This window comes from Pogoniulus pusillus, chromosome 22, assembly GCF_015220805.1.
Source record: "Pogoniulus pusillus isolate bPogPus1 chromosome 22, bPogPus1.pri, whole genome shotgun sequence".
NCBI lineage: Eukaryota > Metazoa > Chordata > Aves > Piciformes > Lybiidae > Pogoniulus > Pogoniulus pusillus.
This window is the reverse complement of record NC_087285.1, coordinates 13325891-13352054: the sequence shown is the minus strand read 5'-3', so window position 1 is coordinate 13352054 and position 26164 is coordinate 13325891. Positions and strand designations below refer to the sequence as shown.

At 56.4% G+C, this 26164-nt stretch overlaps 1 protein-coding gene across 3 annotated transcripts in view; it reads left to right on the top strand.

The window, feature by feature from the left end:
* ABLIM3 (actin binding LIM protein family member 3) overlaps positions 1 to 24981 on the top strand; it is a 53488-nt gene extending 28507 nt beyond the window's left edge. Inside the window, exons 2-23 of one of the 3 annotated variants that reach the window (XM_064161815.1) lie at positions 2886 to 3026; positions 4868 to 5051; positions 5448 to 5560; positions 7452 to 7578; positions 7733 to 7826; positions 12379 to 12466; positions 13840 to 13898; positions 14387 to 14458; positions 14811 to 14966; positions 16075 to 16104; positions 16650 to 16779; positions 17669 to 17767; positions 19184 to 19234; positions 20941 to 21075; positions 21303 to 21367; positions 21690 to 21837; positions 22510 to 22539; positions 22959 to 23017; positions 23507 to 23567; positions 23793 to 23800; positions 24300 to 24380; positions 24817 to 24981. In XM_064161815.1, the coding sequence (XP_064017885.1) occupies positions 2886 to 3026; positions 4868 to 5051; positions 5448 to 5560; positions 7452 to 7578; positions 7733 to 7826; positions 12379 to 12466; positions 13840 to 13898; positions 14387 to 14458; positions 14811 to 14966; positions 16075 to 16104; positions 16650 to 16779; positions 17669 to 17767; positions 19184 to 19234; positions 20941 to 21075; positions 21303 to 21367; positions 21690 to 21837; positions 22510 to 22539; positions 22959 to 23017; positions 23507 to 23567; positions 23793 to 23800; positions 24300 to 24380; positions 24817 to 24930 (2045 nt within the window). In that variant the 3' untranslated portion in view covers positions 24931 to 24981. Of the gene's footprint in view, positions 1 to 2885; positions 3027 to 4867; positions 5052 to 5447; positions 5561 to 7451; positions 7579 to 7732; positions 7827 to 12378; positions 12467 to 13839; positions 13899 to 14386; positions 14459 to 14810; positions 14967 to 16074; positions 16105 to 16649; positions 16780 to 17668; positions 17768 to 18172; positions 18256 to 19183; positions 19235 to 20940; positions 21076 to 21302; positions 21368 to 21689; positions 21838 to 22509; positions 22540 to 22958; positions 23018 to 23506; positions 23568 to 23792; positions 23801 to 24299; positions 24381 to 24816 lie in introns of those variants that run through there. The other 2 variants (XM_064161813.1, XM_064161814.1) reach the window with 2 other exon arrangements.
* Positions 24982 to 26164: the final 1183 nt, after the last annotated feature.

Here is a 26164-nt window from a genome sequence, read left to right as displayed (position 1 = left end):
ATCTGGATCAGTGGGAAATCTGCTGCGTGCCCACGCAGCCCTGTGTTGCAGCTCGCTGCCAGGCTGTGCCCACTGTAGCTCCTTGGGCTCCACATATCAAGTGCCAGCCAGGACAGGTGGGTAGCCCAGCAGGAGCCTGGCTCTGAGCAGCCCTTTGCACTGCGTTGTGGAGCACAACTGCATTAATGGCTGAATGAAGCCAGATTAATTTTGCACTCCGCAAACAAAAAGCAAGAGCAAACTGGAGTGAGATTAAGGCATTCCTTGGGCAGCTCCCACCCTCTGACCCGGGCTGCTGTATCTTGGCCTGCAAGGCCACTAATGCTACTTACATTATTACTGGATTATTTTGGTGTAATGAGCTTTGCCCTGCTCAGCTGTCCCTCTGCTCAGGGGCGTTGTGATGTGTAATACTTCCTGTGCGAGGCCACGAGGCGGGCAGCTGCCTGCTCGAAAACAAGCAGAGCCCCAGCAAAACAATGCACTAATGTTCCCAGAGCAAAATTCCAGCATGGGCTGGAGGTTAATCACAAATCAGGGAGCTTTTGGCTTAGCATGGAACAAAGCTGGCAGGTGGGAGAGTGACGGTGCTCTAAGCTGGGTCCTGACCCATCTCCATGGGTACAAATAGCAGTGACCACATCGGTTTCATCTCTGCCAGGATGTAATGCAGCTATAAGCAGCTCTGCCCTCCTCAGCTCCTTTTCCTCTGCTTTCCCTCCCATCAGATGTGCCATTGCAGGGGCTTGGCAATGTGTTGCTATGGACACCAGGAAGTTTTCCCTAGAGACCAGAAACCCAGAATAAGTGATGTCTGCATTTTTTGACATTGATTTTCATTCTTTTTCCTTCTTTTTTTTTTTAATTATTATTAATGCTTAAGTGCTGATTAATTCCCAGCCTTTCACCCCACCTCCCTCCTGCTTTTCTTTCTGAGCTTTGTGGATTGTCATGGCTGTGTCCCAGGGCTTGGCTTCTGCTTCATTCTCAGCAAGGGTGCAATTGCTGGGTGCGTGGGAGGAGGTTTCAGTGCTGTAACTCTTGCTGTGCTGGAGACCCCTACAGAAGAGATCCCCCCCCCACTTATTCCAGCCTTGGGAGGTCTTGCTGAGATCAGGTCTGGGTTTCCCTAATCTGCAGAGTTCATGAGTGCCCGTCAGTAGCAGCTGTGCCATGAGGTCCTGGCCCCCACTTCCCAGGGCTTGTGCCTCCCTGCAAGCCACGCCTGGAAGAGCACAGGTGGGAAGTACCTTGCTCCCTTTACAGGTGTTTCAGCTTCTCTTGGAAATTTACACCAATACTGCAGCCTGAGCTTTGCTTGGGAACACTCATAGGAAAGCACTTGGGCTGTTTGCAGCCATCACCTTGGAGTTGGCAAGGCTGCCAGTGCCCCATAGCTCCATAGCCCTGAAGGATGGAGCAGTGGTCAGGTAGGGTCAGCCCATTTTCCCAGGAGTGAGCAGTGCTGCACGTTTGTAGAGTGTGGCTCTGCATGCTTGGCTTGTGGGATGGGATTTTACTGTGAGATGGTCTCAGTGTCATTTTGACTTCTTTTTCTTTGCCTTTGAAACCAATAATGGACTATTTCTGTTCCCTGTCACATGAGCTGCCCCACAGTGACCGAGGAGCCTCTCTGACGAGTGATCTCCTCTGTCCTGTGTCTCTTTTTCCCTGCTCTGGAGGGAGTTCACATTCCATGTTTCAATCGTCTGCTTCTCTTGTTCCTGGGAATGCAGTTCAGCACTAGGTCAGAAAGTCTCAGGTCCATTGAAGTCCTGCCCTTCACAGCTCACACTACCCCAGTTGCAATGCGCTCCCTGAAATCTTAAACAAGTCCTTTGCTGCTTGGCCTCTGCCTGCAGTGGGTGGCATGGGGTCAGCCATCCCAGAGCTCCTGGGGATGCACTTAAAAGTGGGGCAGGGAGAGAAGGAGCTGCTCTTTAAGGTTTTTTTTTTTTGATGGTGGGGAGAGGGACAATCTGTGCTGAGGGCTCCCTGCTCTGTGTGGTTCCTCCCTTAGAGCCTGGGGCGAGGCTGCACAGCATCCGCCCTTCCTGGTGGTCTGCAAAGCTGCTGGAGGGAGATGAAGAGTAGAAGTGAGTCTCAGAACCCCCTGCAGCAGGAGGTTGGTTCTTGCACCTAGCTCAGGAGCATGTTGCTCTCCCCTGCTGCCCCCAGCTTGGTGCAGAGCCTTCATGTGCCACAGTGCTGCTCCAAAAGGAGTGGTGAGTCTGGGATGCTGCTCTTTGCTGAGGAGGTGAGAGTCCCACCAGGGCCAAGCACTCAATTGCTGTTATGTTTGAAAGCTCCTTGAAAAATGACTTCTTCATCCAGTTCCTAACCAAACAAGTGCAAGCTGCAAAGAACAACAGTTCCTTCCCATGCTGCTGCCAAACCAGCGCCTGCTGGCACGTTTCTGAGCAGCTCAGCAGCCAGCCAGGGCTGTCTGAGGGCTGAGTGGAGTCAGTGAGTAGTTGATCCCTACATTGTCCTTCTGCGTCTGCAGAGGGGATAGAAGAGCATCCAGGGGGCACTGCAAGGCTCTGGGGCAATGGTGCAGGTGATCTGGCTGTTCGTGCAGGGACAGTGCCCAGTGCCCAGACACTTGCTCTCTACAGCACTTAGATCTGCAGCCTTGTGAGCCTGAGGGGCTGTTTTGTGGGGAAAAATTCCAGATCTAGACAGAGGTGTGCACCCGGCTCAGTCACTGGGTGCTCAGCTGTCCTTTGCCCTGAGCAATGGCCTGATGCCTGCCGCTGTGTCGCAGTCACTGGAGGGTTCTTGTGCAGCTGCCTGCCTGAGGTCAGCACCACAACACCCAGATGCATCCTAAGTGCTAACAGACCCTTCCCCTCTCTCTCTTTCCTCTCCCTCCTTTCTGCCAGCAGTTCCCTACCAGCAAAACCCCTACACCCCTGGGAGCAGCTCCTCTGTCATCCAGTGCTACCGCTGCGGGGACACCTGCAAGGGCGAGGTGGTGCGTGTCCAGAGCAATCACTTCCACATCCGCTGCTTCACCTGCCAAGGTAGGACAGTGGCACCTGAAGAGCTGGTGACCAGGTTGGCCCAGAGCCATGGGTGCAGTCTGGAAAGCAGAAGGCTGGGGACAGGCCTGCCTGGATCATGTAGTCGCAAACCCAGCGGTGGCAGCTTCCCGTAGGTGGGGAGGTGGCACGGTGCAGGCAGGAAGGGGACGACACAGTGCTGGCATGGTGCAGGTAATGCCACACATACTGCTGCCCTGTCCCACATGGTGTGGGCAGCCTTCGATTTCTCAAGGGCATTTAGGCCACAGGTTGCTCTCAGGGCTGACCTGCATGTATGGGGTGCTGAGCCCCCTGCCTCCTCCCAGCTCAGATGTGCAGGAACTGTGCATCCAGACAAAAGGTTCAGATAACCCTTAGCTTCAAAGCATCCAGGAGCCAACAGGGAGAGCTTGGCAGGGCTGATTGCCTGATTTCCAAGTGAAAGGGAATAAATAATGAGAGGAAATCCTCCTGTTTCACCTCCCCTCATAGCTCTTACCCCCTGCCACCTCTGACTGGCTGCTGCCAGCTCCGATGCCAGCCCCATGGCTTGTCTCTGACATGTCCCTGGGAGCCTGGCACAGCTGGTGTGGCCGCTGGGTTTGTGCCATGTGTCCCACAGCAAATAGGTCTCAGACCTGCCTCATTTTTTTTTTTTTTTTTTGCTTCTGCTTCCTGGTGCTGTCCCAGAGCTGGTGGCTTGTGCCTTGTCACTGGCAAGTGAGCTCTGGCAGGCTGTTTTGGAGAGTAGTGGGTGCTGGCCCTGTATCCTCAGCTGTCCACCCACAGCTCCAGGGAGTAGCTTTGCCAGGGGATGATGGCAAAGCTGGTGATGATCCATGGAAGAGGAGCTGCATCCTTGGCAGGTCCATCTGTGCCCTGAGGAGGGTGACTGCTCTGTGGGCTGGCCCACAGGTGCAGGTGAGGTGTATAAGGACAGGACAGATGGCTGTTTGGGAGTGAAGGGTAAAGCAGAGACCAGCAAGTCCTCAGTTGCTCTGTAGTTTCCTTCTCCACCCCATCACCTTGCAGGAGAGGTGATGAGCATCATACAAAAGCCCCAAGTCCCAGTCCCTGTGCCACTCCTGAGGTGTTTTCCAGAGTCTGATGCCCTTGAGGTTTCTTAGTGGATGGAGAAGATGTAGGAGGGGGATGACACCAAGGACCAGGGCTTGTCACGTCTCCCTGGATTACTCTGATGGGCTGTGCACCGCCCACGGTTCCCACAGCAGGGAAGGAAGTGATGTTGGGCTGGACACCTACAGAAAGACAACCAGCGAGAGCAGCAACCCCAGTGTGTCCCAGGCTTCATGTCCGGGTCAGGGAGTGGAGATGGCTCATCATGCAGGAGGCTGTGCCTCAGGACCTGGGGAAAACAACTCCCCTGCCTCCTTAGGGCATGCCCAACTAAACTTTGTCAGTCCTGTTCTCGGCTTCCTGACAGAGAATGTCAAATGAAAGGGCTGAGCCCTCTCCAGGTGCCGTGGCTCAGGAAGGGATGGCATTGCCCTCTCAGGCTGTTCGTGCGTGGTAGGTGGCAGCTGCAGGGCTTCCATTCCCGGTGCTAGGGGTTCCTCTGGGAGCACCCGGCCCTGGCCGCCTGGGCAGCCCCAGCCTGCACCCTGCCACGGCCCAACACTGACATCTTGTGGTGCTGGGGGGAGACCCCAGCGTGTCTAAGGGGGTAGGAGGCCCTCTGAGATACCTGCAGAAAGTTGTGTCTTTAGGCATGCCCTGGGACCACAGCTGCAGAGGCAGCAGAGGTGGACTCTAGGTGCTGGCTAAGCCCTGGGCTGCACTTGCCCACTGCCCCTCGACAGGTGTTTGCTCTTCCCCTGCAGTGTGCGGCTGCGACCTGGCCCAGTCAGGCTTCTTCTTTAAGAACCAGGAGTACATCTGCACCCACGACTACCAGCAGCTCTACGGGACACGCTGTGACAGCTGTGGGGACTTCATCACTGGAGAGGTCATCTCTGCCCTGGGGAGAACCTACCACCCCAAGTGCTTCGTCTGCAGCACCTGCAGGTGAGCCGAAGCCATTGCTGAGTTGTGCAAGCCCCCTGCAGAAGCCCTGTGCAGCCCCTGGCTGTGCACTAGGGAGAGGACTGCTCACCACCCCGCAGACCCTCCTTCCCTGCCTAGCATCACAGCAGCCACCTCCTCTGCATTTTCTTAGTGGAAACCCTTAGGAGGCAATGAAATGGCTCCAACCCTTCCATTTGAAGTTAATGCCTGCCTTGGTCTCCCTGCCCTGGCACGTGTGGACACTCACTGCCTGGCCTTGTATCCTTGGCGTGGAGCTCCTCTGTTCCCTGGCAGCACAGGTCCACTTGTCCCTGAGGAGGGAGCTCATGGGCAGCCTTAAGTACTGTGTGGAGTGGAACAAGCAGCTCACACCTCCCCACCTCTCCTTGACCACAGGAAGCCCTTTCCTATTGGAGACAAGGTCACATTCAGTGGGAAGGATTGTGTCTGCCAAAACTGCTCCCACTCCCTCATCAGCACCAAACCCATCAAGATCCATGGGCCCAGCCGTAAGTTGACTGCTCTTGTGTTACGTGATGGCTCCTGGGAGAAGGACCACGTGCCCCTGGAGGGTGGCACAGGATGGGCTTTGGGCTCAGTGTGCAGCACTGCACAGAGCCATGGGCGTTCACAGAGGTTTCTGAGGAGGAACAGGGTAGTCCACACAGCTCCAGCAGGGATTGTAGGTCAGTGAGGGTTTCAGAAACTCCCTTGGCCTGTGTGTGACCTGGGTGGGTGCTGCCACAGCAAGGAGCTTTTTGAGCTGGGTTTGCTCTGAGGCAATGCCCAGATGTTGATCTGTGTCCAGCTGCACCAAGATCTGTGTCCAAGTGCCAGCTCTGGGATTGTTCTCCTGGCTTTCCCAATGCTGATGTTATTTGCTGCCACTACAAGCACTGGAAGGGGTCTGGGTGGAGGTCCTTGCTGCTGCAGCTCAGCAAGCTCTGGACCATCAGTGTCTGGAGAAGAATCCTACAGGTAGGGCTGGACCCAGGATCATTGTGTACCCATGGTCACTGTCGCCCCGTTACTGTGGTGGTGCTGGTGGTGGCTGTTTGGGTTGATGTGCAGATTCCCCCACCTTCCTCCATTAGCACCCTGAGCTGCCTGTGGCCAGCCTGCAGCACCCTGCTGTCTCCCATGGCCGGGCAGGGGAAGGGCAGATGCACGCTCTGCCTCTCACCTGCCTTCCTCTCCCTTCCCGTCCCACTCCCTGCCAGCTCTCCTGCAGAGCAGGGTTACCTGAGGGCACCATGCTTTATTCATAGGCAGCTGGCAGCCACATGTAGCCTGCTGCCTGCACGTGTCCCTTGCAGCCCCGGTGGCCCTGGCAGTGCCACCCAGAAGGGTTGGCAAGGGAGGTGTGCCTGCTGGAGCCCACACTGACACACTCTGCAGGGAGGACATCCCCAGAAGAAGGACCCTGAGCAGTCCCATCCCTGAGACCAATTTAAATGCCGTGACCTGTGTGAAAAAGGGATCAGACCCTAGCTGGGCTGAGCTGGCCAGCCTGCTTTTGCTGGGGTCAGAAATTCACCCCCCTTAGCCTAGTCCAGTGGGCAGGGACTTGGTGCAGAGCTGCCCAGAGATGGGCTGGGTGAAAAGCCTGCCAGCTCTGGCTGCCTGTGCTGTGCTGCAGCTGGCAAGGTGTTGAGGAGAAACCCCATCTGGTCAAACCTGCTGGCCAGGGGCGAGAAGAGGACAAGGGAGAGTCAAGGTCAGGGGTCTGAAGCCCATGTGCTTCCTGCTCGCAGGCTTGGCAGGAGCCAAGGGAAGCAGGGAAGGAAGGGAGTCTCGTAAATATGGCAGCAGGGCCGGACACGGCTGCCAGAGAGCACAGCCCTTCCTCTGCTCCGCTGGCTGCCGGACGCTCCCTGCAGCGCCCGCCCTGAGGGGAGCCCCTGGGGGCCTGCCAGGGCAGCGGGACCAGGACTGTGTGGCCCCAGGAGCATGGCCCCCACAGCCCACTCAGTCACCCTGGCTCAGGCTCACTGCCTGGCAGGGAGACTTGTCTGTGTGCTGCGGTGGGTGCTTGGCCAGGGTGGCTGGGTGCCAGCAACGCCTCAGATGTCCCAGCTCCGGTAGGAGGCTTTTCTCTTGGCCCCTTGGCTGGGAACAAGCACATGTGGTCTATTCCCATATAGAAATGATCCCTAAGAATCCTAAGAGGCTGATCTTGAAGCAGTCTCAGGAGCAGGTTGTTTTAACAACAGCATCCCCTAGAAAATGGAGTTCTCTGGGGCAGGGCTTCCCTCTGGATGTGAGGGGTGTGCCAGGTTAAATGGCCAGGGTGTCCTGGTGTGGGCCAGTAGGTAGAGGTGTTCCTTCTGCGCTGCCAAGCCCCCCACTGGGGGGCTGCAGTGGTCCCATGCTCCCACTCTGTCCCTTCTGTCCCCTCAGAGTGTGCAGGCTGCAAGGAGGAGATCAAGCAAGGCCAGTCCCTCCTGGCCCTGGAGAAGCAGTGGCATGTCAGCTGCTTCAAGTGCCAAACCTGCGGGATCATCCTCACGGGCGAGTACATCAGCAAGTGAGTGCCACCGTCCCGTCAGCAGGCTTGGCCGTGCTGCCACTGCCAGGCTGGACCCCTGCCTTGCTGGGCTGCACCTCACAGGACTGGGGCTGCAGTGAGGGGGTGCCCAGCCCAGCTCACCCAGCACTCACCCCTTCTTCGTCTCCCAAAGGGATGGCATCCCGTACTGTGAGTCCGACTACCATGCCCAGTTTGGCATTAAATGTGAGACCTGTGACCGGTACATCAGCGGCAGAGTCCTGGAGGTGAGTCCCAGAGCCACAGCCACCCCATCTCAGTCTGTAGTGGGCACTCTGTGTGTTCCCCAGATGTGCATGCCTTGGGCAGTTGTGGGAGTTTGTCATCTTGCACCCTTGCCATACTACCCTTGGTGTCTCAGGGTCATGACTCTTTCTGCAGCAGCAGTGTGTGTGGACACATTCTGGCCACCTTCTCTGGAGGGTGGGAGTGGGAGAAGAAGCACCACCATGCTGCAGACCTTTGGAGGAGTGGCTTGGTACTGGAGGTCCTGAAGCAGTCAGAGCATGTGGCGGCCTGGGTATGCTGGGATGTGTCCCAAGCCCAGGATGTGAGGACGTTAGCCTTAACCAGCTGCTACCATGCCTGGCTCTAGAGTGTCCCCTCCTTCTGAGTGCCCACCTTCTGAGTACATCCTAGTGCAGGCAGCCTGCCTGTTGCCTTGGAAACACATCCAGCACAGCTGCCCATTGCAGAGCCTAAATGAGGTGCTGCAGCACCCTGCCCATGGGCAGCCTTCCCCATGGCATATCCCGTTGCAGGGCAGCAACTGGAGCAGTGAGTCCCCTTCCTTAGGGAATATCTTTAGGGGACTTTGCTGATCACATTGCTGGCCAGCAGGAGCTGCTCTGGCATGGCCACAGAGAGATGCAGGGATCCCATGGGGATCCCACAGCTAGGCATGGGTGCAGGTGGCCATGGAGCATGTTTTGTGTGGTGGTAGAACTGCCCAGCCTACAAGGGGAGTAGGGGCTGTTGTTGGAGGAGGACAGACATCTGTCAGGTCTGGTCCTTCCCAGCAGCAAGGTGTTCATGCTTTGCCTGCGGGCCCTGCTCCTGGAGGTGAGGTGTCCTGTCATGATTTCTGTTTGTACTCCAATATTTGCAGGGGGAAAAGAAAAGATGGAAAATCTAAAAGCTGAGGAGGCACAGAGAAAGATCTCAGAATGAACCCTGTTATGATTTGTAGGTCCCCTGGTGATACCAAGGAGGCAGGCTGTGGTGATGTAGAGAGTCAGCAATGCTGAAAGCATGCTCAGTCACTCCTGAGACCTTCCCTTCTGCATGGCTGAGTGGGGGAGAAGTGCTTCTGGGGGCAACACTAGCACCCACATTTCTGCTATCCCCAGACACAGCAATAGGAAACTGTATCCCAAAATCAGAGATACCATGGCTCCACAGCAAGCTAGACTGTAGGTCCTGTGGCCTGGAGTAGCAGTGGCTGTGTAGATCCAGCCTACTGAGAGCTGTTTCAGGACATCTCCAGCATGTTTCACTCAGACTACAAAGAAGAGATCCATCTGCTCCAGTCCTGCTGGCAGGGCTGGCCTGAAGGCACCAGCCTGGCCAGGGAACCTCTGCTGAATCTGCAGCCAGGAGCTCTCTGACATATTCCCCCTCTTCAGGGAGCTGCCTGTGCCTGAAAAGGATTTCTGCTGACCCCAGGCTTCGGCTACAGTCCCAGAGTGGCTCCTGTGAATGTGTGCTCAGCACTGCATCAGCTGCCATGGGCTGGCTGCCCATTATGAGGCCAACTGATCAGCAAATGTCTGAATGGAGCTGGGCCAGGCCAAGGGCTCCCCTGACATTGAAACCCTGCCACTGCTCCCTGAGCACTCCTGTCCCTGATAACTCTGTGCCAGGACAGCACCTTCAGCCATCCCAGCAGGGCAAGCAGACTGGATGTTACATGGTATGGGATGTGCAGTGTGTGAGAGGAGCCAGAGAAGCTCTGGGACCCCTTCCCCAGGCTCAGAGTCCATGCTATCAGCCTGGCTGGCACCACTGGGCACTGCTGCCCCTGAGCCACTTGTTGCAGTAGTCTCAGGGCTTTTGTGGCGTGGTCCAACACAGCAGTCAGAATGAGTGCTGGATGCTCCTGCTGCTGCACTCCTGAGGGAACAGGCAGAGAGCAGCTCTGCAGGGCATGGCAGGTATGAGGGTAGCTCAGCCTATCTGCAAGGAGGAGGCAGGGTTACAAGGGATGGTTACAAGGAGCCAGCCCTCCTTACTCTCCCTCGCCTCTACCTCCCCTGGCTCTTCTCTTGGCAGTAGCTCTAGTTTTTTCTGCCTTCCCCTGTGCCTTCCATCCTCAGCTCTGCTCCCAGCATCAACTCCTCCTGTCTGGAGAGGCCACCCAGCTGCACCTGCCCATGCCAGGCTGTAGGAAGAAGCTGGCTGAATCCTGTGAGATGCTGTGGGCAGCACTCATCTCACATTAGCACCTCCCGCACCTGGGCATGGGAGACCTCCTTGTGCAATGAGACTCCGTGGGCTGAAAGCAACATATCTTGGCACCAGTGTCCCTGTGGGCAGAGCTGAAGTGCCACCTCCTCGCAGGTGCTGTCATAGAGCCAAGAGAATCATAGGATATAGGTACCAGAGGGCCATGCCAGGCAAGCACCATGGGGCTTGCAGGTGCTGCAGGTGCCTCTTGCCTCCTCATGGCCAGGGCTGAGCCAGTGTTTGCCACCCTCCCCTGAGTTTCATTGTCTTCTCTGGCAAACCATGAAACAGAAAAGTGCCTTTAAATACTGATAGGCCTCAAGAAGCCTTCTCATGCTATCCCAGCAACCTCCAGGCTTTCCCAGCTGCTCTGGGCTGCACAGCCAGGCTTGGGTGATTAATGAGTCTTTAAGGGCCCCCAGGTGATAAAAGAGCAGGTCTCTTCCCTCGCAGCCTTTGCCAGCCTTTTACGAGCTGTAATATTAACCAATATAAAACGAACAAGGTTTGTGCATGGTTTGGGGAGTTGCTTCTCGAGGAGGAGTTGCCTCTCCCACATCTCCCCTGCCTGCCCTAAAACCTTCCACTCTTTTTTGGCATAAACTGGAAGGCAAAAGCCACTGCCTGCCACCTGCACCCCAAGGACATAGAACTCCAGGTTGATTTTTATGGGCAATCAACTGTCAGATTCTCTATTATCCTCAGAGCACTTTTTCCTGTTGATCTTTCCTGTTTCAAACTGCTTCCAGCCCTCTCTGTCATATCCCCCTTCTTTGTCAGTGAGAGCCTCATCTTCTCTCCGTTGCCTTGAATTATCTTTCCTCTTCTCTTGGAGTATATATGGGACTAATATGGGAGTAAAACGCCCTTTGGGGGTCGAGCTCCAACAGCACAGCACAGATTCCTCCTGCCCTGAGCTATCTCCTGCCTCCCAGCCCAGAAAACGAGCCCATAATTGAAATGCCACTTTGAGTGGAAATAAGCCACCAATTAAAGCCTGTTATCCCTGTCAAAGGGTAGAGGGAGCAGCCTAGCGCTGGAGTTTGGCCATGGCCCTACAAAGTCACTGTAGGGCATGGGCTGCCAGCAAGAGGAAGCCTGTGCTTCGCTGCTCTTCTCCTTTCACTGCTTCCCTGCTCTTCTCCCTTCACTGCTTCCCTGCTGTGGCCAGATTTGCTGTTTGTCTTCACAGGTGTATTGGGAGGGAGCTGGTGCAAAGCACGGCTGCTGGCTGGGTGGCGCAGCAGAGGCTCCCTTTTATTTCCAGAGCACAAAGACAAGTCATTGGGGGCAAGGTTTGTGGGGTCTGGAGCCTCCTGTCTCTGCTTTCCTGTGTGTTGGTGTCCTGGTTTGAGCCAGAGTGGAACCAATTCTCTGTCAGTGACTTTTCATCTCTGTACCTTCTGAGGCTAAGGGTGAGGTTTCACAGGTAGTGTCTGCTTCTAGAAGCGATGGTGCTTGATGTTTGTAGGTAACACCAAGGCTCTGGCTTGTACTTGCTCCTATGGAAACCAAGGTCATTGCTAACTCTTGTGTACCACATTGGGGCTACAGTAAGTGAAAGGGTCATAAGTGTAAAGGCCATGTTTACAGGGAGAAGCTGCCAGGGCAGGTGACCCAAACCTGGCCAACAGAGTGTTCTATTCCACGTACATCAGACTCACTATAAAGCTGAGGCATCACAAGAGCCAAGCCCTCTTCTTCTGTGGCCAGCATTCATGAGGACTCTGTCCATCCTTCTGCCTCTGATCTCAGTCTTTGAGTTCCTGAACCCAGTTCTTGTCTGCCACTAAGTCTGGTCCGGACTCTGAATGACCTCACTGTTTTGTATGTGTATATATATACACATATACATATTTGTTGTTGGGGGGTTGGTTTGGGTTTTTTTTGGTGGCTTTTGGTTGATTTTTGGTTTTTTGCTTGTTTGGGAGTTGGTTTGGTTTTATTATTGTTACTGTTTTATTAAAGCTATCCTAGAGATTATTTTTTTTCCCTGAGCCTTTCTCCCTTATTCCCTTCCTCTTCTGGGACAGGAGAGGGGTTAATAGAGAGCATCTGTCATCTGGTTAGTGGTCAGTCTAGCCCTGACCCCTGACAGCTGGACAGTGTGAGGAAAGCAGAAGGTTCCCAGTCTGACTCATAGCCCAGCCTAGGAGCAGCAGTGATTAAGTGGTCTCTGGTTTCCTCTGCATCATGGCAATCTCCAAGGCCACCCTGGGTCGTTTTGCCCTGTTCACCTTATCATTGACTGCTGCAGTGCATGATGCCAGAGCCACTCACCCTCAGGTCACCGAGTCCTGCCTTGCTCAGGGGCTTCTCTGCTCACCCTTGCAGGCAGGAGGGAAGCACTACCACCCCACCTGTGCCAGATGTGTCCGCTGCCACCAGATGTTCACGGAAGGAGAGGAGATGTACCTGACAGGTAGGGATCCCACTGTGGGGAGGAGGGTCTCCTCTGCCCTGTGTTGGGGCATGGACCGCTGTGGCTCTGTGATGCCTGTGGGCATCAGGTGTCCAGGTCCTTACAGAGGTCAGTGGCAGAGGGCTCCTTTCTGCTGCTTCTCAGCCTCTCTGCTCTTCCTGAGCTGTGCAGTGTTAATTTCTCTCCATTAGACCTCCCTTGCCCTTGAGCTGGAGGAGACTTTGCTCCTCATAGGCAGTTTTTTGCTCTACAATTCTCCCAGCACACCTAGGGAGTGCTGCAAGCCATGCCTGGATGTGTCTCTGTCCTGTGCCCAGCAAATAGAGGCTGGGATGGGTGCAGGGTCTCTGGATTCCCACTCCCCCCAGGCCCAGAGGAGGAAAGTCCAGGACCCCTTCCCCACCATCCCCAGCTTCCCTCCTTCAGGCTAGGTTGTGAACAACACCACCGGGGTAAAGTTTGTGCTCAGCACCATCTAGGTGGCTTGAGCTTGGTTTCGGATGAAGCTCACCCCTGCCTGGAGCTGCCTTAGGTGCTATTTCCTGCAGAGGCAGGGGTTTGTTTTCTCTCAGTAGCCTGTGCTTGCCTCTCCCCCTACCTCAGTAATGATCCCATGGGTGGCAAAAGGCAAATTGTGCACTGAGAGAGCTAGAGTGGGAGTCTCAGCAAGTTCCTATTGTGGGCAGCAGGGTAGGTGCGCTCAGCAGCCATCCTAAGGGACACCTGGGCAAAGCTCAATGGCTTTACTGGTTTCAGCTTGGAGAGCATGTGAGGGTCTCTGGATGATGCCCCTGGCTCAGTGTTACCCTGAGGTTAACCATCAGGAGCTGCTGGGCTGACACTAATTGGGCTGTGCTGAAAACACCCCTGGGTTTACTATCAGTTCACTGGCGTCATCCACTGCATCTTGGTGCTTGGGAGCCATTTCAGTTCTATGTACAGACACACAGAACCCACTGCTCTGCAATCTCAAAAGCTGCATGCCTGTGGTCATGCTGTAGTGGAGAAGGCACCCAGGAATGCTGGTGAGACCCAGAAGGTGCCTCACTCTGCATCCTTGGGGCTTACCACCCTGCTCCTGCTCTGCATCCCATGGAGAGCCTTCAGTTCCTACCTCCTGCTCTGCAATGCCTCCCAGGAGCTGCCTTGCTCCAGCATGCAGAGATTGCACTCCTGTAACACCACTTGCTCAATGCAGCTTCTGCTCAGGAGAACACTGACACATCCTTCCAGGGCATCACAGGCTGCTGGTCCCTGCTGGAGGTGGCAGAGACAGGACATGACCTCCCTGTGGCAGGAGGAGCTGGATGATCCCTAGCAGTGGGAATGAGCTGCATGTGAAGCTGAAACACTTTCCCTCTGCTGCATTGCAGGCTCTGAAGTGTGGCATCCCATCTGCAAGCAGGCAGCCAGAGCAGAGAAGAAGCTAAAGGTAGGCAGCAGGGTGAGGAACATCTCCAAGGGTGGCATGTCCCAGGTGATGTTATATCACTGTTGGAGGTGAACTGTTGTGACAGTGTCCAAGCCCAGGATAGCTTCTCAAGGCTGGCACAAACTGTCCCTGCTGCCCAGAGGATGGCAACCGACCATGGCCTGGGACCTGCCTCCTGGTTGGCACTAGCCTGTGGCGCAGCAGTCCCCCCTTCAAGCTGTTGGTCCTTCTCTGTGTCTGACTGGTCCTGGAGACAGCTTCCTGCTGGGTCTTGCCAGGCCACTTGCCTGACTCCAGATCTGGCCCCAGAAGAGGCCAGGGCACAAAGCTGGATGGGAAGGCAGCCTGCAGCAGCCACAAGCACTGGCAGCAAGTGAATGAAAAGGCAAAGTAACTGGATTAGTTTGCTTGCTGCACCCAGCACTGTGCCTGTTTTGGGCCACTCTGTGTTGTGTTCTCACCTGTCTTCTGCTTTTCTGTCTCCACAGCACAGAAGAACATCAGAAACCTCCATCTCCCCCCCAGGTTCCAGCATTGGTTCCCCAAACCGCGTCATCTGCGTAAGTAGAGCTCTGCCCCTCATCCATGCAGGGCAGAACAGAGGCGCCAGCCCCAGAGAGGGGAGCAGCAGCTGCTCTGCACCCCCTGGGGGCAAGTCCAACATTTGGGGACAGCATGGACAAGCCATGCCTCTTGCCCTAAAGGCATGCTATGCCACCAATGCTGGTGGCACCATCCCACCCTCCCAGCTCCTCTGACCCTCAGGCCTCTCCTCTTACTTCTTTCTGCTGGTGCAGTGACAGTGGGCTCTGTCTGCTCTGTGCTGGCTCCACACTGTGTGCTCCAGCCTCCCCTTCCTTCTCTCCTCCTCTTCCTTTCCGTCTCTCTGTCTCTTTCTCTCCCTCTCCCTAGGCTAAAGTGGATAATGAGATCCTTAATTACAAAGACCTGGCAGCTCTTCCCAAGATTAAAGCCATCTATGAAGTGCAGCGTCCTGACCTCATTTCGTACGAACCCTATCACAGATACACGTCGGATGAGACGCTGGAGAGATATAGCTATGGGGAGGTACTGAGTCTTGGTATGCCCACTGCTGGGCTGCACAGGTGCAGTGGGAAAAGCTGCATGTGGGTTTGCTCACTCCACTGGGAATCCTGCAGGGAGGCAGAAGCTGGGGTAGGACCTCTACTGGAGTCTCCCTATCACTAGGAAGAGGGCCTTGGCTGGAAGGGAGATTATGCTGATGATGATGATGATGATGATGTAGACTTAGAGAGCAAACAGTGACCTCAGCTGATGGCAGTGCCCTGCCCACACTGTGCTGCAGACTCAGTGTGCAGGGACAGACAGGGCTGCACGGAAGGAAAGTGACATGGCAGGGAGCTCACCCAGGGCAGCCTGCAGCAGGAGAGAAGGACACACAGCACATGTGCATCCCTCTGGGGTAGAAGGACAGCCAGCCATCAGGCTCAGCCCAGAGCCTGGTCCCTGGCAGGCAATCCTCCTGAACACCCAGCCCCAGCATGGCATCTCTGGAGCACAGCAAGGCTACCCCTGATGGATGCTGTCCCCACAGCTGGGTCAGGGACTCAGTCAGTACTGGTTTGGAGGCATGTGATGAGATGATGCCCAAGCAGAATGTGGCATGGGACTGCCCTGCCCCACTCCCTGAAGCAGGCTGGGGCTGCTTGATGATTTCAGCAAGTTTCTGGAAGAAGAAGGCCTGACCAGCTCACACAAAGATGAAGGACCTGGGGTGCTCCTGAAAGAGAACTTTGTAATGGCCAACAGCAGCACCTCTCATATCCTGGGCCCCAAGGCTTGTCCCAAGTCTGGTTTCCTCCAGGGCACCTGGTGATGGTGCAGCCAGCCTGATAGTGCGTGGCTCGTGGTGAGCACTGAGGGGCCAGCAGCCACCCTACACACTGCAGCTACTCCCCTGAGGTCTCTGAGGAGGGGCGCAGACTGCTGATTCAGGAAGTGCCATTCTCACACCAGCTCCCCTTCTGGCCACTCTGGCTCTGGCTATGTCACCAGTTACCCTCACAGCCTGGCAGATGTGATGAGGCTGTAACCTGGGGAAAACAAAGTGCTGTGGGACCTCAGTCTGCCTTAGTTCCCCTTAACTGTGTGCTGTCTCTCTCTCTCCCCTCTCTTTGCTTCCTGCTGCCTCCAGTCCCTGGGGACCCTCTCCCCATATTCACAGGTAATGGCCCCAGTGGGCACCAGCAGTCTATCACCTGCTGTCACAGGGTGTCCCTGCTCAGGGTCTGCTGGGGCTTTGCTGAACCTCCCTCTGCCTGGGTACTCCCCAAGGTGGAGAAAGACAGAAGGACTCTATCCAGGATGGTCCTGTCCTTCAGGCACCAAGGAGAGCAGTGTGCAAGCCCTCCTTGGCAGAGTAGACCCAGGGTGCAGCTTCTGCCCTGTGGAAGGGGACATCAGCAATTGGGAACGAGCACAAGGGAGGGGGATGATTTCAGCAAGGTGGGGTGAAAGCCTCTGGCTGGACACTGTTACCTGCTTCCAAAACCTTCCTGCACTTCAGCAGCTGGAAGGCAGAGCAACCTGTGGATCCGCTCCTGCTGTGAAGAACATGCACACAGAGCATGCAGCTTCCTGGGTTTACACCAGCATGGGGACCCCTGCCCAAGGGACACCTCCCTGCAGGGCTGCTGGGACACTGACCTGCCTGGTTCCCTATCCCACTGACTTTAACCCCACCTCTCTCCACACCTTTCCTCATCCTAGGACATCTATGAGAGCTTTGATACACGGCAGAGGCGAGCCTCCAGCCCTGGCTACATCGACTCCCCCACCTACAGCCGCCAGGGCATGTCCCCCACCATCCCCAGGTCCCCCCACCACTTCTACCGCTCAGGTGAGGATTCCAGCTGGAGCCCCAGGATGGGCTAAGAGCAGACCCCCAAGTACAGCAGGGATCACCAAACTGTCCCCTGCTTCTGCCATGGGACCTTCATAGTCCCTCCTCTGGCAAGCTCACAGGAGTCCTGGGGAGGTGTGGGGGCGCTGACAGCAACAGAAGCTGTGGAACGATGACCAGCTTTTCTGTGTACATCCTGCTGTTCCCCTGACTCTTGTCTTGTGAGCAGCAACAAGAGGCCGAGGGGACTTTGTCCTGGCTCAGACCTGAGCTGGGGTTCATGGAGAATGGAGGAGGAAAGGAGGTGAGCCCCAGGAGCCCTCAGCTGGCTGAGTAGCTCTGTGAGGGATGTGCACAGGAGTGCTTGTGCCCAGCCAGCGCTGTTAAGGGGTTGGGGGTTCCTTAGACACACTTGTGTGTGCACAGGCTGGAGCATGTTGGGAGGGTGAAGCAGGCTGTCTGTGCAGTCTCTCCTGTCCTTCGGAGCCAGGGAGTAACAACTGGGAAAATCTGAGGTCAGTAAGTCTGGAGGTCCTGCGTTCCACAAGCTGCCTCAGCGCTGTGCTGCCAAGGGCCTGTCTCCGTTCTCCTCCGCAGCACGCTCGGCTTCCCTCCCACAGCCACGGGGCAGGCTGCTGCCCAGCGCCAGCGCCAGCACCCGCACGCAGGGTGTCCTCTGCATCCCGCCTTCCTCCGGAGATGCAGGACATCTCCTTCTGCTCCATCACACCCCATCCTGAACCACAGCCTGGCACATGTCACCGTCACACCTGCCACCTGGGTCACCCCCAGCTCTTCTAACATCGCTGCATTTAACACCCATTTTCTTCTGCCTCTTGTTCTCTCTCTCGGTCACTTATGGCTGCTTCTGCTCGGCACCGCGTAGGCACCGAGAGCGGGCGCAGCTCCCCCTACTATAGCCAGTTAGATGTGAGGTCCTCCACTCCAACCTCATACCAAGCACCCAAGCATTTCCACATCCCAGGTAGGCTCTGGAGCACCCTGGTCCCCAGGGAAGCACCGTGTCTGTGGCATGCCCGCATGTGCCGTCCCCCCTGTGTCGCATGCATAGCTCCACCGCCTGCCTAGAGCCAGCTGGCAGCAGGATCTACCCCTGGTAGAGGCCATCCATAAACAGGACCTGCAGCTTGAACCTCCCTCCCTTTCTGTCACCACCCGGATGTCCCAGAGCCACCTGGAGTCTGCTTGATCCTTGCAACGTCCCTCTTCTCCCTCTCCCCTGACCTTCCTCCACCCCCACACGAAGACAACTCCCCTGCAGAGAGCCTGCCCCCTCCCTGGCCTCCCCCAGGACCATGAGCTGAGACGTGTCTGCCGGAGGCCTTTCAGCACCCACCCGCTACAGATGACTATTTTATACTCCCCATAGGGCCCGCTGCTCCCTCCCCCCAGAGTCTTCTGGGCTTGCCAGATGCTTGCTCCCCTTCTGCAGGGATTGCAGGGGGCCATCAGGTAAGGGCCACCACCCACTCCCAGCCACACAGAGCCCACGGGGATGGGGATGGAGTGGGCAGAGAGGGAAAGTGGGGAGGGAAGCAGTCAGAGCTGCCAATCCATCCTTCAGCACATGTAGGGGGGCCGGAGCCCCAGACCACCCTGCTCGTCTGTAGGTGTCTCCTGCTGCCCTTGCTCTCCTCCGAAGCGTGGACCCCTCCACAGTGTGTAGTTTGTGCCATGAGGACACGCAGAGGCTCTCCACTATGGTCCCCTGCTCTCATCCCCTCCCTGTCAGGGTCTGGCCCCACTGCCTGCCCTGCCCTGCCCTGCCCTCCCGCTGATGGTCAGTGGTTTATGGATGGCCCCCTCCCTGCTCCGCCAGCTCCGCTGCCTGGCCCCTGCATGGGGGCTGTAGCTCTCGGCGCCAGGCTGCAGTTTGCTTTCCCTCCCAGCTCGCTCTTTTCTCTCTCTGCTGTGGAAAGAGGCTTTGGCTGATGTTGTTTCACCCCAGGTAGCTCACAGGTGGTTCTTCCAGGTGCTGACACCCCTGGGAAGCCACAGCAGCGCGAGCCATGGTGCATTGCTGCCGGCTGGCAGGGGCAGCCGGTGGCTCCTGGCTGTGCCATCCGTCCTGGGGCTGGCAGTGCCCACTGCCCTGGCGTGCATGCTGACGCTAGGGTGCTCACTGCATGTCCTCTGTGTTCACTGCTGCCCGAGGGCAGCCCCAGGACCAGTCCTGCTGCCCATCCCAGAGACTGCCTGGCCCTGGCTCAGTGCTGCGCTCCTGTGGGACGCGTGGACCCAGAGGCTGTTGTGTGACGGAAACATGGCATGAGACTAGCATCTCCTGCAGGACCTCTGTCCTGTCTGCTCTTGGCACACCCACACTGACCTCTCCTTCCTCCCTTCTTCTTTCTTCTTTCTTTCTGTCTTCTTCCACCAGCTGCCGGCGAGAGCAACATCTACCGGAAACCTCCCATCTATAAGCGACACGGTAGGGGCTGCTGCTGTGCACCAGGCTCTGCTCCACGGAGGGAGTGGGGCAGGGGACCTGCGTGGAGCTTGGTCTGCCTGAGCCACATTTAGGGGCATGATGGGAGGTAGAATCAATCATAGAATCAGTCAGCGTTGGAAGAGGCCACAAGATCATCTAGTTCCAACCCCCCTGCCATGCCCAGGGACACCCTACCCTAGTGGCCAGAGCCTCATCCAGCCTGGCCTTAAACACCTTCAGGGACGGGGCCCCAACCACCTCCCTGGGCAATCTATTCCAGGGTCTCACAACTCTTATGGTGAAGAACTTCCTTCTCACATCCAGCCTGAACCTACCCATCTCCAGCTTCGCTCCATTCTCCCTAGTCCTGTCACTCCCTGATAGCCTGAAAAGTCCTTCCCCAGCTTTTTTGTAGGCCCCTGTTAGATACTGAAGGTGGGAGCAGGTGTCAAGGCAAGGTGCTGGTGGGCTGATGGTCCTGCATCACTCTAGACAGGAGAGTGCAGGGTTCAGTGTGAGAAAAAGGCAGCTTTGGACCATGTCCTTGTTGTGAGGGGTGGAGGTGAAGCCTGTCAGTGGCATCAGAGCCAGGGGAGCAGAGGAAGGGGGAGTGAGGCCATGGAGAAGTGGCAGAGGGGACAAGGGTGGCTGTTGCTTGCTGATCCCAGGAGACAAAGCAGCCTTAGGAAAGGGATGAAGAAAGTAATTTGTAGGTTCATGTGGAGCCCTGGAGAAAAGTTTCAGCCTATCCTGGATGGATCCTCCAGAGCAAAACAGTCCTAGGGTATGTTGATGGGTAGGTAGGAGTCACAGGGGCATTCGGTGTCTTAGTGAGGCTGGCTTGCACTGTCCCTGCTTGCTCCTGCACGTAGAGGGACAGCAGCTCCCCTTCAAGCAGTAACTGTGTGTCCTCTCTCTCCCTGGGCTCTCCCTTTTCACCTGCCCAACTCCTGCCACCCCGCTGCTGGCTGCACCCACTGCTGTAAGTAGTTGCCTTTGGCAAGGTCCCTTGTGTGCGCTTGAGGAGGTGGTGGTATGACTGCCACAAAACCTGTCCTTGGTGCTCCTTCCCCTGCAAGTCTCCTGACCTCTGGGCAAAATGAGTGAAGCTTGCCCTCGGGTTTGTCATATGTGCCACTGAGGCTCAGTCCCCAGCCTGAGCAGAGCTCCTAGCCTCACCCCTCTTCTCTCCCTGCTGCTGCACAGCCCACTGCCGCCTTCCCCTGGCAGTAACCCAGCCAGACCCCCTTCCCTGCTGCTGCTGATCCTTCCTCCATCCCCTTCTGCCTGTGTGGTTACAGCACTCCCGGTGATGGGACAGCCTGGGGCACAGGAGCAGGGGGAGATTGGTGCCACTGGTGGTACTGGGCTGGGATGAGCAAGAGCTCCAGCTGTGCCGGAGCCAGAGCTTGTCGTGGTGCTGTAGTCTGTGAGCCATTCGAGTCCCTTCCCAGCCACATCAGCAACAGCCCCTCTGCTGTCAGGGTCCTCACTCTCTGCCTGCACCCTTGTCTCCAGGAGATGTCAGCAGTTTGAAAATGGAATGTTGTTCCCAGCTCTGCTCTGTGCTGTCCCAGGCACAAACTGCTGGTGGCCACTGGGGAGAGGGGAGGGAAGAGGATTTGCCTTCATCCCAGGGTGGGCCCTTGCAACTCCTGCAGCTGGACTCAGGATCCCTGTTACAGCTCTGCCTGCTCCTTTTGCAGACAACCTCCCTGCAGCCACGAAAAGCAAAACCAGCGAAGACATCGCGCAGTCATCCAAGTATAGCCCTGCCTACTCCCCAGACCCGTACTACCACTCTGAGTCAGAGTACTGGTCCTTCCAAGGCTCACCCAAAGGTAACAGCCCCTTGTCCTGCCCCCAAACCTAGCCGTTTCCTGGGAGAGAACCCTGTTCTGAGTTGGATCTAAACCCACAGGTGGGGTTGGACCAAGATATCTGCCAAAGTGCCCCAAAATCCTAGCAACCCTTGAGATTCAGCTGTCCCTGTGCAGCTGGGGACTGTCTCTTCCCTGCCTGCCCCCACCTTCATTCCTGCCTGATCCTCACACTTGTCTCCTTGCAGCCCCCCGAGCCCGGAGATTCTCATCAGGAGGCGAGGAGGATGGGTATGACCGGGGCATGCACAAGGTGAGTGATGTCCCTGCAGCAGCCTGGTAGGGCAGAGCCAGCAGCAAGATGCCCCTTTGGTTTTGGGAAAGGTGCCCAGTCCCACTCTGCCATCCAAGAAAGATCCACCACCATCCCTGCTGCCATCTCTCCCACCTTGGCTACCCCCAACACAGGATCTGAAGGAGGCACCACACCCCAGCACCTCTTTCCCAGGGACAGGGAGCGGATGGGAGGTGCCAAGCCCATGCTGGGGCACGCAGTGCTCTGCTGCGAGGTGCCAGTGGTCAGAGGGGTTGAGCGGGGAAAGGAGGAGTGCAAAGTGGCTTTCCCCCCATCCCAGATCCAGAGCGGCATCGGCAGGCTGATCCTGAGGGAGGAGATGAAGGCTCGGTCCCACTCCTACGCAGACCCCTGGACACCCCCTCGCAGCTCGGCCAGCAGCAGAGAAGCTCTACACACAGTGGGCTATGAGGGCTCCCTCAATGGTTGTAAGGACAGCCCTGACTATCTCTCTGTCCCACCTGCATGGCCCTAGCACCTGTGGGAAGTTTCCTGGGAAGAACAAGGGAGTGGGAGGGGGCGGTAGAAGAGGGGCTGGGCACTAGAATTGGACTTGAGAGCCTCTTCTCCTCTCTGGAGGGCTCCATCCCTTCCCTGTGGCCTGGCTGGGTGCTTGCAGTCTGTCCACACAGTCTGGTGAAGTGCCTCATGGGTTGTCTGAAGGGTCCCTTGGGAGTTACACAGCACTGCCACACTGGCCCTGCTTGAGGTTCTCTGCTTGTGCACCTCCTCATTAATGGCACATCTGGGACCTCCTGACACCCCAGACTTGCTTACTGGCCCCAGGGTTCCCTTCCTTGCTTGCATTGTTCACACTGCACTGCACATGGGGCCCTCAGCCCCCCTCCCCCTCGTGCTGCAGAGGTAGCTGGGGATGTTGTGGAGCCTGGCAGGACAGCTGCCCCTGCCCACTCTGTGCTCTTTCCTTGTGGCACAGCTACTGCCCTGAAGCTGGGGCTGTTCAGAGATGCTTAGGGAGTCCCTGGGCCTCCTGGGCTCACAGGAGCCCCAGGGAGGAGCCGTGGGGCTGGCAGCTGGGCAGCTCTGCATTGCCTGGGGCACTTGTTCCTCCCTGACACCCAGCTCTGCTCTCCTTGCAGCTCCCCGGACACACTACCTGGCTGACAGCGGTGAGTGTGAGCCTGCAGCCCTCCACAGCTGTGAGGTTCAGGGCCTGAGCTGGAGGAGGTGCTGGGACTATGGAGGAAAGAAGGGGAGAGAAGATGCCCTTCAAAGACTAGGCCAGAGTAGAGCTGTACCAGGATGGAGCTGGCAGCAGTGCTGGGAGAGGACAAGTCAAAGAAACTGAGAGAGGAGATTGTACTGTGCCAAAGGGTGAGGTGGGAGGGCTGCCATGGGAAAGGGATTTTGAGGAGAGGAATATAGCCAGGCTGGAAGTGCACTGGAGCTGGAAGAAGACAGAGCTGGGTGAATGAGGAGCTGAGTAATAAAGTGGAAGGGCAGGGGTAGGGTGGAGCAGTGGATGCTCTTCTGGGTGCGGGGCTCAGCCTTGCATTTTCCCTTATGCACCTTGATGGCTTCTTTGCAGATCCTCTCATTTCTAAGTCAGCCTCCCTGCCAGCCTACAGGAGGAACGGGCTGCACAGGGTAAGTGCCTCCTGCCTGCCTCCTGGTGCTGACAGGCATTTCTGCACCCTTCAGCCTTCTGCCTAGGCAACTCAAAGTCCCCAGTGCTGCCCTTTCATGACCAGGGTGTCCTGCTCTCCTCTTCTCTGCTCCCCTGCTGTCACTGCTGGTCTGTGCCAATCTAAAATGACCCTTACTGGGGACCAAGTGCCCCACCTAAGCAGTGCAGGACAGACGTGCCTGCTCTGAACCTACTGCAGGGCATGTTTCAGGGGGATGCTGATGTTGCTTCCTAGCACAAGAACTTGGCTTTATCCCCTGGGGCTTGGGAGACCTGGTCCTGCCTGGGCTTGTCACTTCAGTTCCTTTTGCCTCAGCTTGCCCACTACCAGGAAAGGGGAGCAGGCCTTGCTTTGGTGTGAGAGCCTTACCCTCTGGGGGCATGGGAGGTGTTGTACTGAGTAGGAGGGGACCCCCTCTTACTCCTCCCTTCCTGTATCCTTCCCACAGCCTCCCAGTGCAGAGCTTTTCCACTACGACAGCACGAATGCCGTCAACTGGGGGATGCGAGGTAAGGGCCATGGGGCTGGGGGCAGTGTGGGCAGGGGACCCTGTAGGCACAGAGACAGATGCCAGGGGGCTGCTTAACCCATTGCTGGCAGCTCTGGTAAATGAAGTCCAGGCTGGAGGGAGAAGAGAGACCACAGGCAAGAGTCCCCACAGCCCCACGGGAAGATCACGGCAGTGCAGAGGTCAGTGTGACAATGGCTCTCTTGTCTTTTCTCTCTCCCCACAGAGTACAAGGTAAGATGCTCCTGCTCCAAGGAGTGGCTGCCAGTCGGAGGCACAAGTACCACCTGGAGGGAGTCCCAGCGATGTGTCCGTGTGTCCCCAGACCCTTCAGGAGGAAGCTTTGCCCTTTACCCTCAATGTCCTACCAGAGTCCTTGCCCTCCTGCCAGGGCCCTAAGCACTTGGCCAAGCAGAAGTGCCTCTTGGAAGAGAAACAAAGAAAGGTGGTTGTGCTGCTGGCTCCCTACTCACAGTCATCCCTAGGTCACTGCTGGTTTCACAGAGTGGGGAGGCTATTCCAGAGTCCCCAAGATGATTCAAGATTGATTAGGGTCACCCTGAGAGCACGATCCCACTCTTCCTTGTCCCATCCAAGCTCTTGAAGCAGCTGTGCCACTCAAAGCCTTCTAAACACATCAGAAGAAGTCTTTGCCCTGCTGCCCCCCACAACCTCATTCTCAGATATGCCCCAACTGGCTGTGTAAGTATCCCATGGTCTCATCCCTGTGCAGATATACCCCTATGAATTGCTTCTGGTGAAGACAAGGGGAAGGAACCAGCTGCCCAAAGATGTGGACAGGACTCGGTTAGAGGTGAGGAGAACCTTTTTCCAGCAGGGCCAATCTCCCTGGGGTTCAGAGGGACCCTATCCCCTTGGCCCCAGCAGGCAGCATGGGGCTGTGAGGGGCTTGTGGTGTATAAGGAGCATCTCCATGGCCACCCGAGGAGCTCACCTGTGCTGGCACACTGTTGCAGTGGTCCTGCTGCTCTGCTGGCTGGATAGAGCTTTTCCCCATGCCCACAGCATGAGTGTGCTTGGCTGGAGCAGGAGGGGGCCAGGTGCTCTCCCTCTCCCAAGTAAGCACTGCTGGGGGTTTTAGCACCCCGTCGCACCCAGGCAGGAGGTGGCATCAGACAGCCTCACATGTCCTCCCACCCTGCTACAGCCATATGGCCCATGCTGTGGCTACTGGCCCTGGGTGGTAGCCATGGTCCCCAGCCCTGGCCCAGCATCTTGTCTCTCCCCAGCGCCACCTCTCCCAGGAGGAGTTCTACCAGATCTTTGGCATGACCATTGCCGAGTTCGACCGCCTGGCCCTGTGGAAGAGGAATGAGCTGAAGAAGCAGGCTCGGCTGTTCTAAACTCAGTGCACTATAAATGTATACATACCTATAAATATATACATAGAAAGATCTCTATACTTCAGCTCTGTATGATTCTCGGTGCTGTGTGTGACAGAGGCATGCTCTGCACCCCTGAGAGTGAACTGGAGCCTCACAGATTATTTTATGCTCTTTGTTTCCTTTTCTTTTTTCCAAACCTGTTCCTGTACTAATCCTGGGGTTCTTCCAGGGACTAAAGCCATGGTGGTCCCAAGGCACTTGGTGTCTGTCAGTGCTGCCCTGTAGGGGCACAGCAAAGAGGTTTTTCCTGCCACAGCCAATGCACCAGGGCTAGGGGAGAGCAGGGCTCTAGGATGAGGTGGTGGGTTGAGGGTGTCCTGAGTTACCCCATCACTGATCCCTGAGTACCAGCTGAACCCCCTGCAAGCCTCAAGGAGTGACAGCCATGACATTCAGCATTTGTTCCACCACAAACCATCGGGAAGTTAAGGTTTTTTTCTTAAAACCAGCAGGGTAATTTCCAGACAGACATCTTTCCTGGTGCCTGTGATGCTCTGATTTCCCAGTTGCTTCTCTGGCACAGTTTTCAGGCATACCACAGACAGGCCAACAAGCCACAGGGCACCTCTGCAAGAGGTGGGTTAGCAGGGCTCCTCTGAGAGGATAGTGAGGGTCTCACTTTCGCTGTGCCATGGGCCAGCTCTGCTCCTGCTCACTCTGGTCCACTTTGAAACCCTCCTGTGCTGGTATCTCCCACTGGGTGGCTGGAATGGCCTCCCTGTCATTGGCACCGCCACTGTTGCCAAAAAGTCATCACTGGGTTCTTACATGAAGCAGGAGAGATGTGCAGGTCCCCTTGCAGGGGTTTGCTGAGGTGCAGGGTGGTTAGGGTGAGAGATGTCCCACCAGCAGCAGCCTCCATTCTGGGAGCTTTAGACTGGTGTGAAGGGGCTGTGGCCTGAGGGGAGATGGCAATGTCACGCTGGTAACTGCTCCTGTCTGCTGTAGTGCAGCAGTAAAAATGAAGCAATTTTATTTATGGTGATTTTACTCACATAAACTATGGCTTCCTAAATCAAGCTTAACTGTTTGTGCCTATGAGAAAACTTCCATCTCCAGCAGCAGTTTCAGCGATAAAGCCTGGAAGATATTAATAATAACACAGCAGTGAGAGTCTTTTCATTTTCAAAGCATTTTATGGACAGTAACTAACTGTTCCCTGCAGCTATCTGCATGGCAGAGATGGGGAAAC